Source organism: Pezoporus flaviventris, unplaced genomic scaffold, assembly GCF_033815535.1.
Source record: "Pezoporus flaviventris isolate CSIRO_AGI_PZ_B2104156 unplaced genomic scaffold, CSIRO_AGI_Pfla_v1 ptg000020l, whole genome shotgun sequence".
Classification (NCBI taxonomy): domain Eukaryota; kingdom Metazoa; phylum Chordata; class Aves; order Psittaciformes; family Psittacidae; genus Pezoporus; species Pezoporus flaviventris.
Genome location: NW_026892568.1, coordinates 2246812 through 2260080, shown reverse-complemented (window position 1 = coordinate 2260080; position 13269 = coordinate 2246812). Strand labels below are relative to the sequence as shown.

Genomic DNA, 13269 nt, shown 5'->3' with positions numbered 1-13269 from the left:
AGGGGAGGGGGTGGAAAGAAGGAAACAAAGCAATAATTACATTGACCATGCCTTGGTTCAGTAACGACCTGGTGACTGGAGCCCCCATTGTACAGCGGGCCCCAGGTATGTTGAAAGATACAAATGTTTTCACAACACTTTCTGTATTTTCCTATGGGTGCTGGGAGCATCAGTGCTCCGGTTCCGCATCCATGCAGGTCTCCCAGGGGTTCTGGGGGAACCGAGGCAGCGCGATCAGGAGGAGGGCAATGCCACAGATGAAAAGCAGGACGAAGGAGGCGCAGGCGCAGGCGAAGGACCAGGAGTAACTGTACTCGATCCAGAGCGTCTCCTTGCTGTCGATCATCCTCTTCACGGATTGTCTCATGACTTCAACAGAGATGATGATGCAGAGACCTGAAGGAAGACAGGAGCACCGGGGTGAACGACCAGCTGCTGGTTCTGCATCCTTAATTAACCACTTAATCTGCTTGCCTACAGGAGCTGCAGTGAGATTCACATTGACTGCAGTGTTTGAAGGAGCCAATGCTGTCAACTGCTTAGAGCTCTGCTATCACCCAGGCCATCCAAGTCAGCCGGTGACTTGTTGAGTGTGATCTTTAAGGCAGGATTGGATAGGGAAATCGGTGGGGGAGGAATAACAGCATTCCCTAGGGAGCTTGTCCAAAGGTTGGATAAGATTGTTACTGAGGGCACAATTTGCACCTCTGTCTTTCACTCATTGTGACGTGTCAGGGTGTTACTATCTCATGTAAAACTGCAGTCTTCATGCTTTTGGGAGACAGCTGTGTATTTTGGGCCTGAATAGGCTCTTTCTTTGGCATGAGTCTAAATAAATGAGGTAGAATGGTGAACATCCCTCATTTAGACTGGGGCTGGCACTGAATATGCTAGAAATACCCCTTTTAAAGGTAGCTGAACAGACACGCTGCTGGGTAATGCTTGTTGAGCAGGATGCTTTCAGAGCTCTTCAGCTGGAGCAGCACACAGGGACCTGTAGTCTGACTGTGGCTGGGAAGAAAATGCCAGTTTCAGGGTGTTTTAGAAGTGTCTCCATCCTCCCAGGATCTGAATGTCTCTGTTGTCCTACGAACTGAGTGCAAGCATGTGAGCACCGAGCCTCCTACCTGCGAAGGTGTAGAACATGGACGCTGGCTTCAGCAGATAGTCCCTCTTCTTCCTGAAGGATAAGAGGACGCAGATTGTGCCGATGATTGCAAAGCCAACGCTGAAGATGGCAATGGCTGCAGCCGAAATGCTGTACTCTGCCAAAGCAAAACAAACACCAAACAGTGCGAAGGGATGCAGGCTCTGAGCGTGCTCCCATCAGCTGTGGTGACTGAGAAATACATGTACATAGCAAGGTGACTGTGGTGAACTGAGTTTTTCCCTCAAATAAAAGCAGGGGCAAGTATTGACCATGCATCTGCTGAATGTGAAGGGTACAAAAAACAGAGCAGGAGGAGGAATCACTTTATGAACACTTACTGACGGAGCGAATGGCACCACAGTTGGGCTGAAGAAGCTCTGGGCTGGAGCTGTTTTAGCTCTGCCGCATAGATGTTATTGTTGAAGCCTTTCTGGACTCTGTGCTCTCGCTTCTTCCATCACCCCACACTCTGCTCTCAGAGTAAATAGGCAGCCTCATGCTATTTTTACTCCGTGCCTGTCCAGCAGAGCCCTGACGAGGCCCCCGCGCATGGTGCTGATGTTGTGCGATGCAGAAGGACAGCTGTGTCCTCCATGGGGCTCAAAACCTGAGCTGGCAAAGCAGGCAGGAGGCCAGAGGTGAGGTGTTTGCATGGCAGCTCTTCTATTTATCTGTATTTCTCCCTTAAGCCAATGATTTCCAGGTCTGTGGAACCCAGCTCGTTCAGAGCACAGGATTAAACCCTCCATAAAGCACCCTGGTTTTTGCTAAGCCAGCTAAGATGTGTGCTGGACACTTCCCCCAGCTGACTTCAGTGCCTGAATGGAGGGGACGAATTGCTAATTGAATAATTCAGGCCTTCATTTACATCTTGCATTCGTTTTCAGATGAATTTAATATTTAACACACGCAGCCATGCGTGAGCATTGCAGGCCTGGTGATATTTGCCTTTCAAGCCATTAAAATATAGATCTCCCAGGCAAAATCATGAAGGTTTTGCCTGTTCCTGATTAGCTCCCATCAAAACATAGCTGTTTCTGCAGGGGGGAACAGCAGATCACTCTTTGTTCTCCCTGCTTTTCATACCACTGTTTCAGCGTGACTTCCTTCATGTTTCTCTTTCCCATGTGCTGGAAGTGCCTGAAACAGTTTGTTTCCATAGGCTTTTCCTTTTGTTTCAAAGAGAAGGAGTTCTTCCTGATTCTTTCCCTGACATGACCAAGAAGGCATTGGGTGTGTTTTTAGACCAGATGGCTGGATCTGGGAATACACAGAGCAAAAGCAGGTAGTGCCCATATATGCTCTTCTATCCGCTTAAAATTCCCATTCCTTCCTGTCTTAGGAAAGTGCTCCTTTAGCAAACCCATCTGCAGGGTTTTCCACCATTATCATTTCCCTGCGAGAAAAGCAGTTTGTTTAATACGTGTCATGCAATCATCTGCTCATGTACTGCACTGTCAAACACGTTGTGTGGCAAGCTAGAGAGGGATTTGCCCTTAATGAGAGCACGAGCAAGAGAGAGAAGCGTGTTAGGCAAGTGCTCTAAATATTGGCTTTATCAGGGACTCATTAGAAATGTGGAATTCATCCAGCTTTTCCAAAGCCACGCTCTGAGAACACCAAATTGTGGTTTTGTAGGATTTCTGTTCCTTCCTTCCGCTGATTGCTCTGTTTTTCACATGGCTTCCATATAAAATCAGTCCGAAGCCTAACATTCCTGAGGGTCTTCACAGAGTCTCTGTACTTCTTTTCAGGGTCAGGATGCTGTCTGGGGTATGATTTATTCATTTAGATTTCATTAATGTTTTCTTCCTTCCATGGCAAAGGCTCATGGATCGTGGATAATGGCTATGTTCTAACGTCATTTTGATGCTGCAAAGACTCTCTGCAGTTTTCATGTGTATTGACAGTGTTATGTGTTTGTGGGACAGCTTTCAGTAAAACCACACTTACGAGTGTGAACGTACATAAAAGCTCTTCCCATGAAGCTGGCCTTTGAACTCGTTCAGAGCATTCTCCACATTTTTCCCAGCCGATGGAATCTGATAGGAATTCCCCTACTGCTTTCAGTGGGACCAGGGTTGAGCCCTCATTTTGGGGACCCCTTTACCTTAGACCTTATGTACACCTCAGCTCATACAACGTTAGGGGAATGTTTTTCAGGCTCATTCTTACCTTTCTGAGTGGTTACTTCAAATATCTCTGAGCTCTGTCCTGGGGTGAAGTGCTTGAAGTAGGAGCAGTTGTGTTCTGGAAGAGAAAAGGAAATGTAATTTTGTATAAACCTTGCATTAGACATAGTAAAACTGGATTTGCTTTTTACTGATGTATCAAACATGCAGTGTTTTTGAGGTTCCCTGCCCTTAGTGATACCAGGAAACTGGAGCTGCATCTGTTGTGTTCAGGAGCAGATGGGTGGCACACCAAGCCAGGCCACCAGCTCCAGCTTCAACCTCAGCATCTCAACGGGATGGAGGAGGGTCTGGTGAGGACCCGCTGCCTCCAAGCTCTGGCAGCAGCAGGGTTAGATGGTGGAGGGTGCTCTCACTATTTATAACCCATTTAACTGCAGGGATGTGGAGCTGGGGCGCAGTTGCTCGCCAGGAGGTTGTCTGGGAGGTGCAATCGCGCTGAGCGGTGCCAGCTCTGATTGCTCTATTCTGCTGAGCGGGGATGGAGGACACAGCGCTGGCCCCAGCATCCCTCCTGCAGCCCAGGTTGGGCTTCCTCAGCCTGGTAAAGCGTGCCAAGACTGCACCAAATACAGGCACTGCCTGCAGCAAGGGCACGCGTGGTGAACATCAGCATCTTTGTCCATTGAATGGCAGAGTGGGCACCGGTTTCCAGGAGATGCTTTGTGGTCCTCTCCAGCATCCAGGCTGGGTCAGGCTGTTCCAGGGCAGGTTGGGGGGTAAATCTGAGCCAGGTCCTGGGTGCAGGACCATGCAGGGTGTGCTACATTTTGCCTGTGGGCGCATAGTGCATTTTGGTGGTTATTTATAGCTTTAATTTCTAGTAGCAAGAAGACGCCAGTGCACTGTATGTTACCTGTTGGGTTCTGTGCTATTTTTCTGTCATGTAAATGGCAGATGTTGGAGTTACTGATTCAAAGAGGATTTATTTTCTCTCTCCCAGGAGACAGGCAATTGCAAAGCAGCATTTTTGGGCCCCTTAAGTGGAAGATTCCTTTGAGATGCTCTTATCTACTTACTTGTATAAGCTGACTTTATTTAATGTGGAGCTTCTTGCTGGAGACTAGGTTAATGTTTAGCCCTGGCATCTTCTGACCTGCTCTTTATTACCGTTGGAGGAAACTCAGTTGAACTCAGACCTCTATCACTGAAACTGCAGATTCTGAGCCCAAGAGGAAGATTGCGTGCCTCTGCCAGGGACTAAGTGGTGGCTGAGGCTGAGCATCATGTCTGGTGATCCCAGCTTCGGGATCCTTTGGCTCCTGTGCTAAAGAGGAAGGAATGGGATGAAATGGGGATGCTTTGGTATTATTCGGTTTGTCTTTTAATTAATTCTCTGAAAAGCCTGAACTCAAAGGAGGCCCCACGTGTGTTCACTGTGTGAAGCCCAGGGTGACGCCATCCAGATGCAGTGTGGCTGAGGGCACAGCACGGCTTTGTGTCCATTGCAGGTGAGCCAAACCAATCCCTTCTTCAGTCTGTGAGGACTCATCACAGGGGGACACTGCCCATGGTGTCCCTGCCCATGGCAGGAGGGTTGGAACTGGATGATCTTAAGGTCCTTTCCAACCCTAACTGTTCTATGATTCTATGACACACAAACCCTTCTTCTAGAGATGCAGGAAAACGAGCTGCCTCTGTCTTGTGACTTATAGCAAAGCTCTGCCAAGGCACAATAAATAGGGTTATCACAGAAGGGGGCTAGCTCTAGGGGAGGTGGTTTTATGTAAATTACATTTATTGTGGGAAAATACAATTAGATTGGTTTGGGTGAAATGATGCACTGTTTAAAGAGGCTTCAGTGCTCTGCTGAGCTGGGAATACCTGTTTCAATAAGGCTCCCTGTTATTCAAGAGAACTGAGGGACTTCAATGCCTCCCTGGTGCCATCATGAATAAGAGAAAAGCCCATTTGTGTCACACCACGTTTACATAATGGATAGGATTTAAAATGGGATTTGTAACGGATGCAAACTGTGTGGCAATCTTTGCTTCTCTCCACCCCTAACTGCAATATCTCTGCCAGGAGGTCACCTCAGTGTGCTGATGGGAACAGTCAATCCAAATGGGGTTAAACCTCAGGGGTCTGCAAGAAGGAGACCTCATGGGGGAAGAAAGGGCAGAAAGGCCACGAGGTGTTGGAGCCATGCAGAGCTTCAGGTGGCTGCTGAGGGGGATGGAGCCACCTTGCACTTGAACGTGAGATGAGTTTGTCGCAGGCTGGATGGGTAAATCCATGTTAAAAACATGGATCTTAACGTGAGGTTTCTACCTGTGTTAAGTTTGGAGACAGGACCTGCTGCTGTGACTAGAAGAGGTGTTAAGGCAAGGGCTGAGTGGTGGAGAGGTCCAGACCTCAGGCTCTGACCTGGCCAACAAGCCAGGGGAAGGCCTTTGATAGGCACCGAGTTATGGAGGTGGTGTCTCCGCATACTTTAAACTCATACCAGTCTTGCAGAGTGAATCTCTTGTATGGAGGCAGCCCTGCTGAAACCCATCTGCTCAAGCACTTCTGCTCTGCAATTGCCTGAACTGAGGTTACCGTGTTTACAAGGACCTATTTAACATGCCAGCAGCACACGCAGGCTGTAGAGCATCAAGTGCACCAGAGCCCATTTGTAAGATAGCAGCTACACCAGAGTTACTGACAGTGACGGTGAACTTGGTTTACAACCAGCAGTAAATTGCCCACCGGTCACAGTTAAAAACATCCCAGTGTTGATCTGAATTTGCCTTGTTTCAGCAGCAGCATCTCTGCAGCAGGATGCTGAACCCTTCCCAGTTTGTCAACATCCTCAGAAGCGCGCTGTGAAACTTTAAAGCCCTGCCTGAATCACAGCCCTGCTTTGTGGCCTGCGAGCCAGGGCACCCTCGCCGTTTCCACTGTGCTGAGCTCAAACCCTAGTAAATAACGTTAATTGTGCCATCCATTTCCCCCTTGGGGAGCCACTGGTGAATGGTTATTAATGCAGTGATAAATTCTTCTGTTTCTTTTGCAGTCCTGGCAGTAATGCCTGGTTATGCCTCATGATTTGCAGGAAGACCAGTGCCCACGTCTGCTCTTCCACTGCGTGTTCGTTCATTCACATTGCCTCGGCTGCTGCAGGTTTCACAACCCTGGTGTTTCCCTGCTGACATCTCTTCCCAGAAGTGTGAAATCGTTCTAACACGAGCAGTGGGGGCACAACATCGTTTAGCAGCCTGGATCCACTGTGGCTGCACTCCCTCCCCTCCCCTTGCTGTGTTCCCTGCCTGAGTAAAACAAGGTTTTATGTGTATATATATATATTATAATTATATATAAATATATAATATATATTATACATAATATATAAATAAATATGACATATATTATATATAATATAAAAAATATAGTTTATATATAGGAAAATTATATTATATATTATATTCATTTTAGATATATTTAAAATATATGATATATTATCTATAAAATGTATAAATATATAAATATAATATAAATATATAAAAATGTATTATATATTATATATTATATGTATAATACAAATATCTTATAATGCAAATTTCGCCCTTTGAAACCTCAGATGCCGATTACAGGATGTCACCCAAATCCCGAAATATCTTTAAAACCTGGGAAACGACCTCTGCTGTGGGATGGGTGGCTCAGCCCCTTCACTGTCCCCCTGGTTATTTGCTGTGCCCAGCAGAGCAGCAGCGCTGGGCCGTGATTCAATGCCTGTGCAAGCACATGCTGATGTCTGTCAAAGATAGTGGCTGCTTTCATGCTGCCCTGCCCTGTGAATGTGGTTTTTCAGACAGCTGGCTCTTTACGAGGTTTATATTTACCCACGGTTGTGCAATTCCCCTGTTTATCCACCCATTTCTATTGTTTTTCCCGTTTGTGGGAGCTTTCCTCCGCATGCGAGGGGAAGGCGCGCAGTGACAAATGGGTTTCTAGGCACGTTAAGTACCTTCGCAAGAGACATTAAGCATATGGACGACACGCTCCCAAGTTTGGTTAGAGGCAGATCTGCACGCTGAGGCTGAGCTCCTCTCTTCAGAGCATGCAATTTGGCCAAGGAGATAAAGAATTGCAGCGATGCAGGGAGTATGCAGCAAGCCCAGGCAGTCAGGTTTTTCACAGGCAATTCTCAACTATGCCTTAACATCTATATTTCATTTCAAGCAGCGAGTCCGACATGAAGGCAATCCTGTTATTTCTGTTCTGGAAAGCATCCAGCACCTGATCAGCCTTCTAAAACAGCAGTGGAGCTCAGGCACGGAGGCAGTGTATTAGCGCAAGCGGCGCGAATGTTGCTGACTTTGCGATCAGCAAAACCATAATGAGCTCCTTTTACCATGGAATGCAACGGGCTTCCCGGAAAGCAGCCCTGCCCCGTCCCCCGCTGCCCTCCCTGCCGATAGCACTGGAGGAACCCGTGGTGGTGTTGGTGTGTGGGACCAGCCTGCCAGCGCTGAGGTGAGGAGTTTCTCTGCTGAGAAACTGCTTCGAAGCCAGTTTATGACTCTTTGTTTCTTTTGGATGCTGGCAAAGCATCCCGCAGGTCCCGCTTCCTCCCTGCCCTGAGCAATGGTTGTTATTAAAATCGCTTAAAGGCACCCTAATGCCCACCAGGAACTGGCTGTTCCGCTGGGAAGTTGGATCTTTAGGATTTCCAGGTCTATATATGCATGATGGACCCATAAATCCTGTTTCTTGCCCACTGCCATCAGCGTCCCTGGGTGCTGTGGGACCCTTGGCTCCTGTTCAGCAGAATTTCCTCCATCCCATGGCACAATTTCCCTCTGTGATTTCCACCATGTCTGATCCTCCTCCCCTTCTCCCTGCTGCGGTCATCATTGCACAGAAGGCTCAAATATGGTCACAATCGGACGTGCAAGGCAACACAACGCACACTTACAGCAAGCGTGGTGACAACAAGATGTGATTGCAGACCAACACGAAAACAGCCCCATGCCGACTTAAGTGCTGCGGGATATGGACCCCCTTTTCCTTCTGCTGCGTCCTGCAACCTCCTAAGCAAAGCCTGGTGTGATCTAATGTGCTTTCTCCCATGCATTGGTGCGTTGGTCACGTACCTCCTGGCAGGCTGATTGGCCCGCAGGCCTTCTCTTTGGGGTCTTGATTGTGAACAAAAATCCTCTTTGTACAGAGCCTCCATAGCCCGAAATGAGCTGCTTCGCAGGTGGTGTTGAAGTTCTCCACTTTGGGGCTCAGCACGGCCCAGTGGTCCGTCACCACGGCTGCAAACAGCAGCGAGATGCCCACCAGGATCACAAAGAACGTCAGGCGGACCTTCAGGGGTTTGCTCTCATCCATCCCGCTCCACACCGGTGCTCCCAGCGGGTGATTTCCCGAGCTCTCCCCAAACCCCAGCTCATCCGAGCGTTGGGAAGCGTCAGCAGGGAGAGCGGGATGGCCGCGGGCAGCTGCCGGGCTGTGTCAGCTGCGCAGAGAGGAGGCTATTAATGCACACAGGGAGAGCAGCGCCGGCGGAGCTCGGCTTTCTGCCCCGTCCCACCGGGATTGCTTTGGATTCCCACGAGCCGGCGGGGCGGGAGCTCGCTCCCGGTGGCTTTCAGCCGCCGCTCAAAGGCCGTAGTCTCTGGACTTGCAGCATGCCCAGAAATAGGCATTAACAGGACCATTAACTTGGGAGCGAGGTTACAAAAACATCTGTGTTTATGCGAGCGCCGGGCCCGGGTTCAGCCTCATCCTGAGTAGTTCAATAGCCCGGGAGCCCGCCCGCTGCACACCCGTGCCTTCAGCCTGGGACAGCCCCTGCAAGGAGCCCAGAGCTGGATGCCCCTCCGGAGCCCAGCACTGCAGTGTAAAGGAAGGGGCAAAATAAGCAAATAGCTTCATTTTCATCTTTAATTTGAGTACTATATTTTTATTATCACCATTATTATTATTAATATTTGCATTATTTTTGTTTTTATGATTTTAGTTATTTGTACTAGTTTTCTTATTTTTTATAATTTTTTTACTAACCTGAAGTATTCTGAGTAGTTGGGGGTTTTGTGTTTGTCTTTTTTTTTGTTTGTTCTTGCCTTCATTTCCTAATGCAAAACCTCTCCAGCACTCGCTTTCACACCAGCCAGGTCTGCCTGCAATGCCTATAGTAACTCCAGCACCCACCCAGCACATCCTTTCCTTCTTTGAGAAGTGACTTCTGTCCCCCGACCCCAGCCTCTCTCCTTCCCTTTGGTATTTCAGCTGATCACAAAGCTGATTTGATGATAATACCAGTGCAGAGGCCACTGTGGAGGTGATGTTACCGTTGCGATGTCAAACAGAGGAGGGTTACAGTACCTCAATGTTAAAGAAATGACAGTGGAACACTGCAAATACCATGTTATCGTGTCAAGACAATGTCAAAGCTCCTCCAGCCCTGTTTTATGAACACTCCAGTTTGATGTCAAAATTAAGGTGCAGTGGTGTTAGCTCAAATTAAAGAGGACAATCTGTGAAGCAAGGAGTTAAGCAGAAAGGGGGGTGTGGGAAAAGGGTAAGAAATAAGGAATAAGTTGAAATAGATCGATCCAAACTAACTGTATTGAGATGTGGCATCGAGGGGCTACCATTGCTGTGTTTGATGTGTGACAGGGTTTGATGTGGACACCCCTGGGGAGCAAGGGGATGTGTCTGAACCCAGTATAGCATCTGGTGCCCCGGTCCTGCTGGGGTTGTGGAGCCGTGGGCAGGAGTGAAGGTGTGTGGTGCAAAATGGAGGGGAAAGGGACTGGGGAGGGCACTGGGGCCATGGGGAAAGGCAGGGAGCAGAGGCCACGGGCATGTCCGAAAGAGTGGTCATAGCCTTGCGCAGGACTGTGATGTGCTGTGCTGGGGCTGGGAGAGAGATTAGGGGCTTACATTTAAACCAGAACCAAGAGTTCCCATAAAGTGGAAAAGCCCAAAGCGAGCAGCCTTTACACCAGAAACGGAGCGCATTAAAAATGCAATGCCTTCTCTTTTGAAGTACTCTTGTTAAATTTCACTAGACATCAGTCGATCTTAGGAGCTGCAGCCTGACTCCGCTTCCGTGATGCTACGAACTGCAGGTCCTCGCAAGCTGAGCAGAGGAAAACCGGTGCGTGCTTGCCAATGCGGGCACAAAGCGAGGTTCTGGTTGCTGAGGATGCAAGTGCTAACGATCACTTATTACAGCCTGCAAGCACTGCAGGGGTGGGAGCTCACTGGTTTGTTTTGTTGGTGATGGTCTTTGTGTCTCTTCCAGTGTCGGCAAGAATCGCGCTTTTTGGTCTCATTTAGGTCCTTAGACCTGGGTAAGTTCCTCGGGTTTTGTTTCGGGTTTCCTAATGAAGTCCAGGAAGCAACTGAAGTGCAATCAGAAGGGAAGAGCTCATCCTCCCCAACCCTGCAGGGGGGTGTGAATGAGCTCTGATGAGCTTCTACCTGAGCTGCAGCGGCTTCCCCCAGGCTGAAAACTCCCGTTACTGCAGTAGAGGTAAAACACTGTCCCTAGCCCAAACAAAGCGGCCTGCTGCCACCAGCCTATGGGGCAGAAAGTATTTTGTGGGGTTATTGCTCCCCATGGGCTCCGCGGGTTTGCTACACGAGCTGATGTAGCTGCATCACAGGGATGCTGCAGCCTCCTCTTCCCAGCACGGGCTCCATGTGGTTTTGGGGAATGTTGTAGGTGATCACTGCTTGTGGCCCCTGTAACTGCTGTGGTGGGAGCCAAAAGGTTCCTCTGCCCATGGGCTAAGCCTCTGTCCTCAGCCTGTGTCCCCAGCCTCTGTCCCTGTGTGGAGGTGAAGCTGCTCTCCCTGGGGCTGGTGGGCTCCGTGCCTCAGGTGGGCATCTGACAAATACAGAAGCAAACCTGATTTCTGGAGGAGCAAAGGACCAAGAGAAACCCTAAAATTCGTCTGCACGTCCAGATCATTATACCTAATCCTCTAGGAATGGTTCCTGCAGCCTCCCTGTGTCAGGTGGCAAGCATTCGCATCTGAAAATCAGTATCACATGAAATATAAATAGGCTATTAATGAGGACCTGTTGGGAAGCAAGGAGGGGTGTAATTAGTTGCACTTTATCAGCAGTGAGAGACACAATAATGATGCTCTACTGGGGAAAATGTTAAAGGAGGTGTCTCAAGACCAACTCTTGTGTTATTTCTTCCCTTTTCTGTGTTTCTTCTGGACCAGCCTCAGTATTTACCACAACCAGGTTAACTAAATCCTATGGTTCCCTCCTTGCAGAATGATGTTCTGCAGAAGACCCTTCCCAGGTGAGAATAACCCAGAGCCGGTTGCTCCCGGTCTGTGCTCAGCTCGGAAGTATTTACAGCAAACAGCTTTCTTCACATGGGAGCTCCTTGGCAATGTTTGAGCCCCTGGGCCTGAATTGCTGCAGTGTGCAGAGACCACCATAACTGCAGCGGGCTCTGCATAGATGATACCTCGGAGAACCACCAACGGCACCCTCCAGAGGGAGGTGATGGATGCGTCATCCCTGGAGACATTCAAGGCCAGGCTGGATGTGATTCTGAACAACCCGATCTAGTTGAAGATGTCCCTGTTCATTGCAAGGGGGTTGGAGGAGATGAACTTTGAAGTTCCCTTCCAACAACCCAAACTATTCGATGATCCTGACAGCTCCCTAATTCTGGGGCTGAAATCTTGCTGCCACTGAAGGCAACAGCAAAATGTGTGTGTTTCAGTTGATATTGTTTTCAGTTTTCAATAGGCTCCTGTGTGCATGAAGAAGAGACAGAATCCCGCACCCCGGGCGCAGCCTCTTGATGTGCCATCCCCACAGCCCATGGAGCACCCACCACTGCCTGCACTGTGCCTGATCCACAGTTCTCTTCCAATACGGAGCACCGTGCCCGGCGTGCCGGCTCGGTAAGCGATCCCTGTCACTGCGGAGAAGCTGTAAGATGAGCTGCTTTGCAGACAGGTGCAGAACACTCCTCATTCCCTTTTATTTTCGGCACCTCCCATGTCTGTTAGTTTTCTCATTCCAAGGAAACGCCACATCCTCCTCACTGGGCTATTTTACCACTTACTGAAGCCTTACATTTTGCTTCGCCCTCAAACAACATGATGCTTTGATACATCCCCCTTCACAGCAAGGCAGCCGCAGCTCTTGGGTCACTATTTACCCACAGACTTGCTCAGCAATGTGGGAAAAACCTTTATTTTAGTTCAAGGGAACCAGCATTAGGCTTGAGCTTTAAATGGCTCCTGGGGTTCAGAGGCATTTGGAAAGGTGAATCCCTGCCTCCCTCCAGACATGCTGGTTGATCATATGCATGGGGAGACGCTGATATACACAGGCAAGGTTCATCTGTAACAACAATCTGGAGGCTTAGGAACTTGGAAGATAAGGTTAAAAGAAGTATTTTAAGAAGAAATAGTGTCTGTGATACAGGGATGGTTTGGAATGTCTGGGAGCAGCCGGGAGTTGCTGTACTTACTGCTGGTTTTATGGTGGTGATCAGATAAAGGGTTTTGTGGAGCTTCAGCACGCAGGGTTGAGCTTTCTTCAGGCAAAAATGGGCACGATCAGGGAGAGGAGGATGCTTGGAAGTGAATTCATATAAAAAGTGGAGGCAAAGCACAGGGTTAGGGCTGGCACTTCAGAAGACACTGGCTTATTCCTCTTGATGGTGGTTTGCAGTGCCTCTGGCCACTATACCACTCCCAAAACAGGCACTGAAACCAGAGTGTGTCACATATGGGCCAAGCTTAAGCTGGAAACAGAAGGTTTTTCTTAGTTTCTAACCCAAATACTGTGAAGACTGCTTATCTCGGTGGTGTGGGGGACCACAAGGATAGTTTTCTCTCCTTTAATATATTGGCTTCTAATAACATTCCCAGCTGCAATCAAAATAGGTAGAAATGTGGAAATAATAAGCACAGAAATCTCAGCTCAGAGAGTCTGGAAGTTCAAAGT

General features: G+C 48.7%; 1 protein-coding gene across 1 annotated transcript; it reads right to left on the bottom strand.

The window, feature by feature from the left end:
• Nucleotides 1–38: 38 nt before the first annotated feature.
• On the bottom strand, nt 39–8951 carry CACNG1 (calcium voltage-gated channel auxiliary subunit gamma 1). The gene is made up of 4 exons (XM_061455274.1): nt 8421–8951; nt 3326–3400; nt 1128–1265; nt 39–396 (listed from the first exon to the last, which is right to left on the bottom strand). Exons 1-4 carry the CDS (start codon nt 8659–8661, stop codon nt 170–172), a joined length of 681 nt encoding a protein of 226 aa, XP_061311258.1. The 5' UTR covers nt 8662–8951; the 3' UTR covers nt 39–169.
• Between the last annotated feature and the right edge of the window lie 4318 nt (nt 8952–13269).

Bases quoted from the DNA above. Each gene is read 5' to 3' on its own strand.
- CACNG1 (XM_061455274.1), bottom strand. From the start codon at position 8,661: ATGGATGAGAGCAAACCCCTGAAGGTCCGCCTGACGTTCTTTGTGATC. The intron at 3,401-8,420 runs GTACGTGACCAA...TTTCTCTTCCAG, and splicing joins GCCAATCAGCCTGCCAGGAG to AACACAACTGCTCCTACTTC. The intron at 1,266-3,325 runs GTAAGAATGAGC...TTGCTTTGGCAG, and splicing joins TGAAGTAACCACTCAGAAAG to AGTACAGCATTTCGGCTGCA.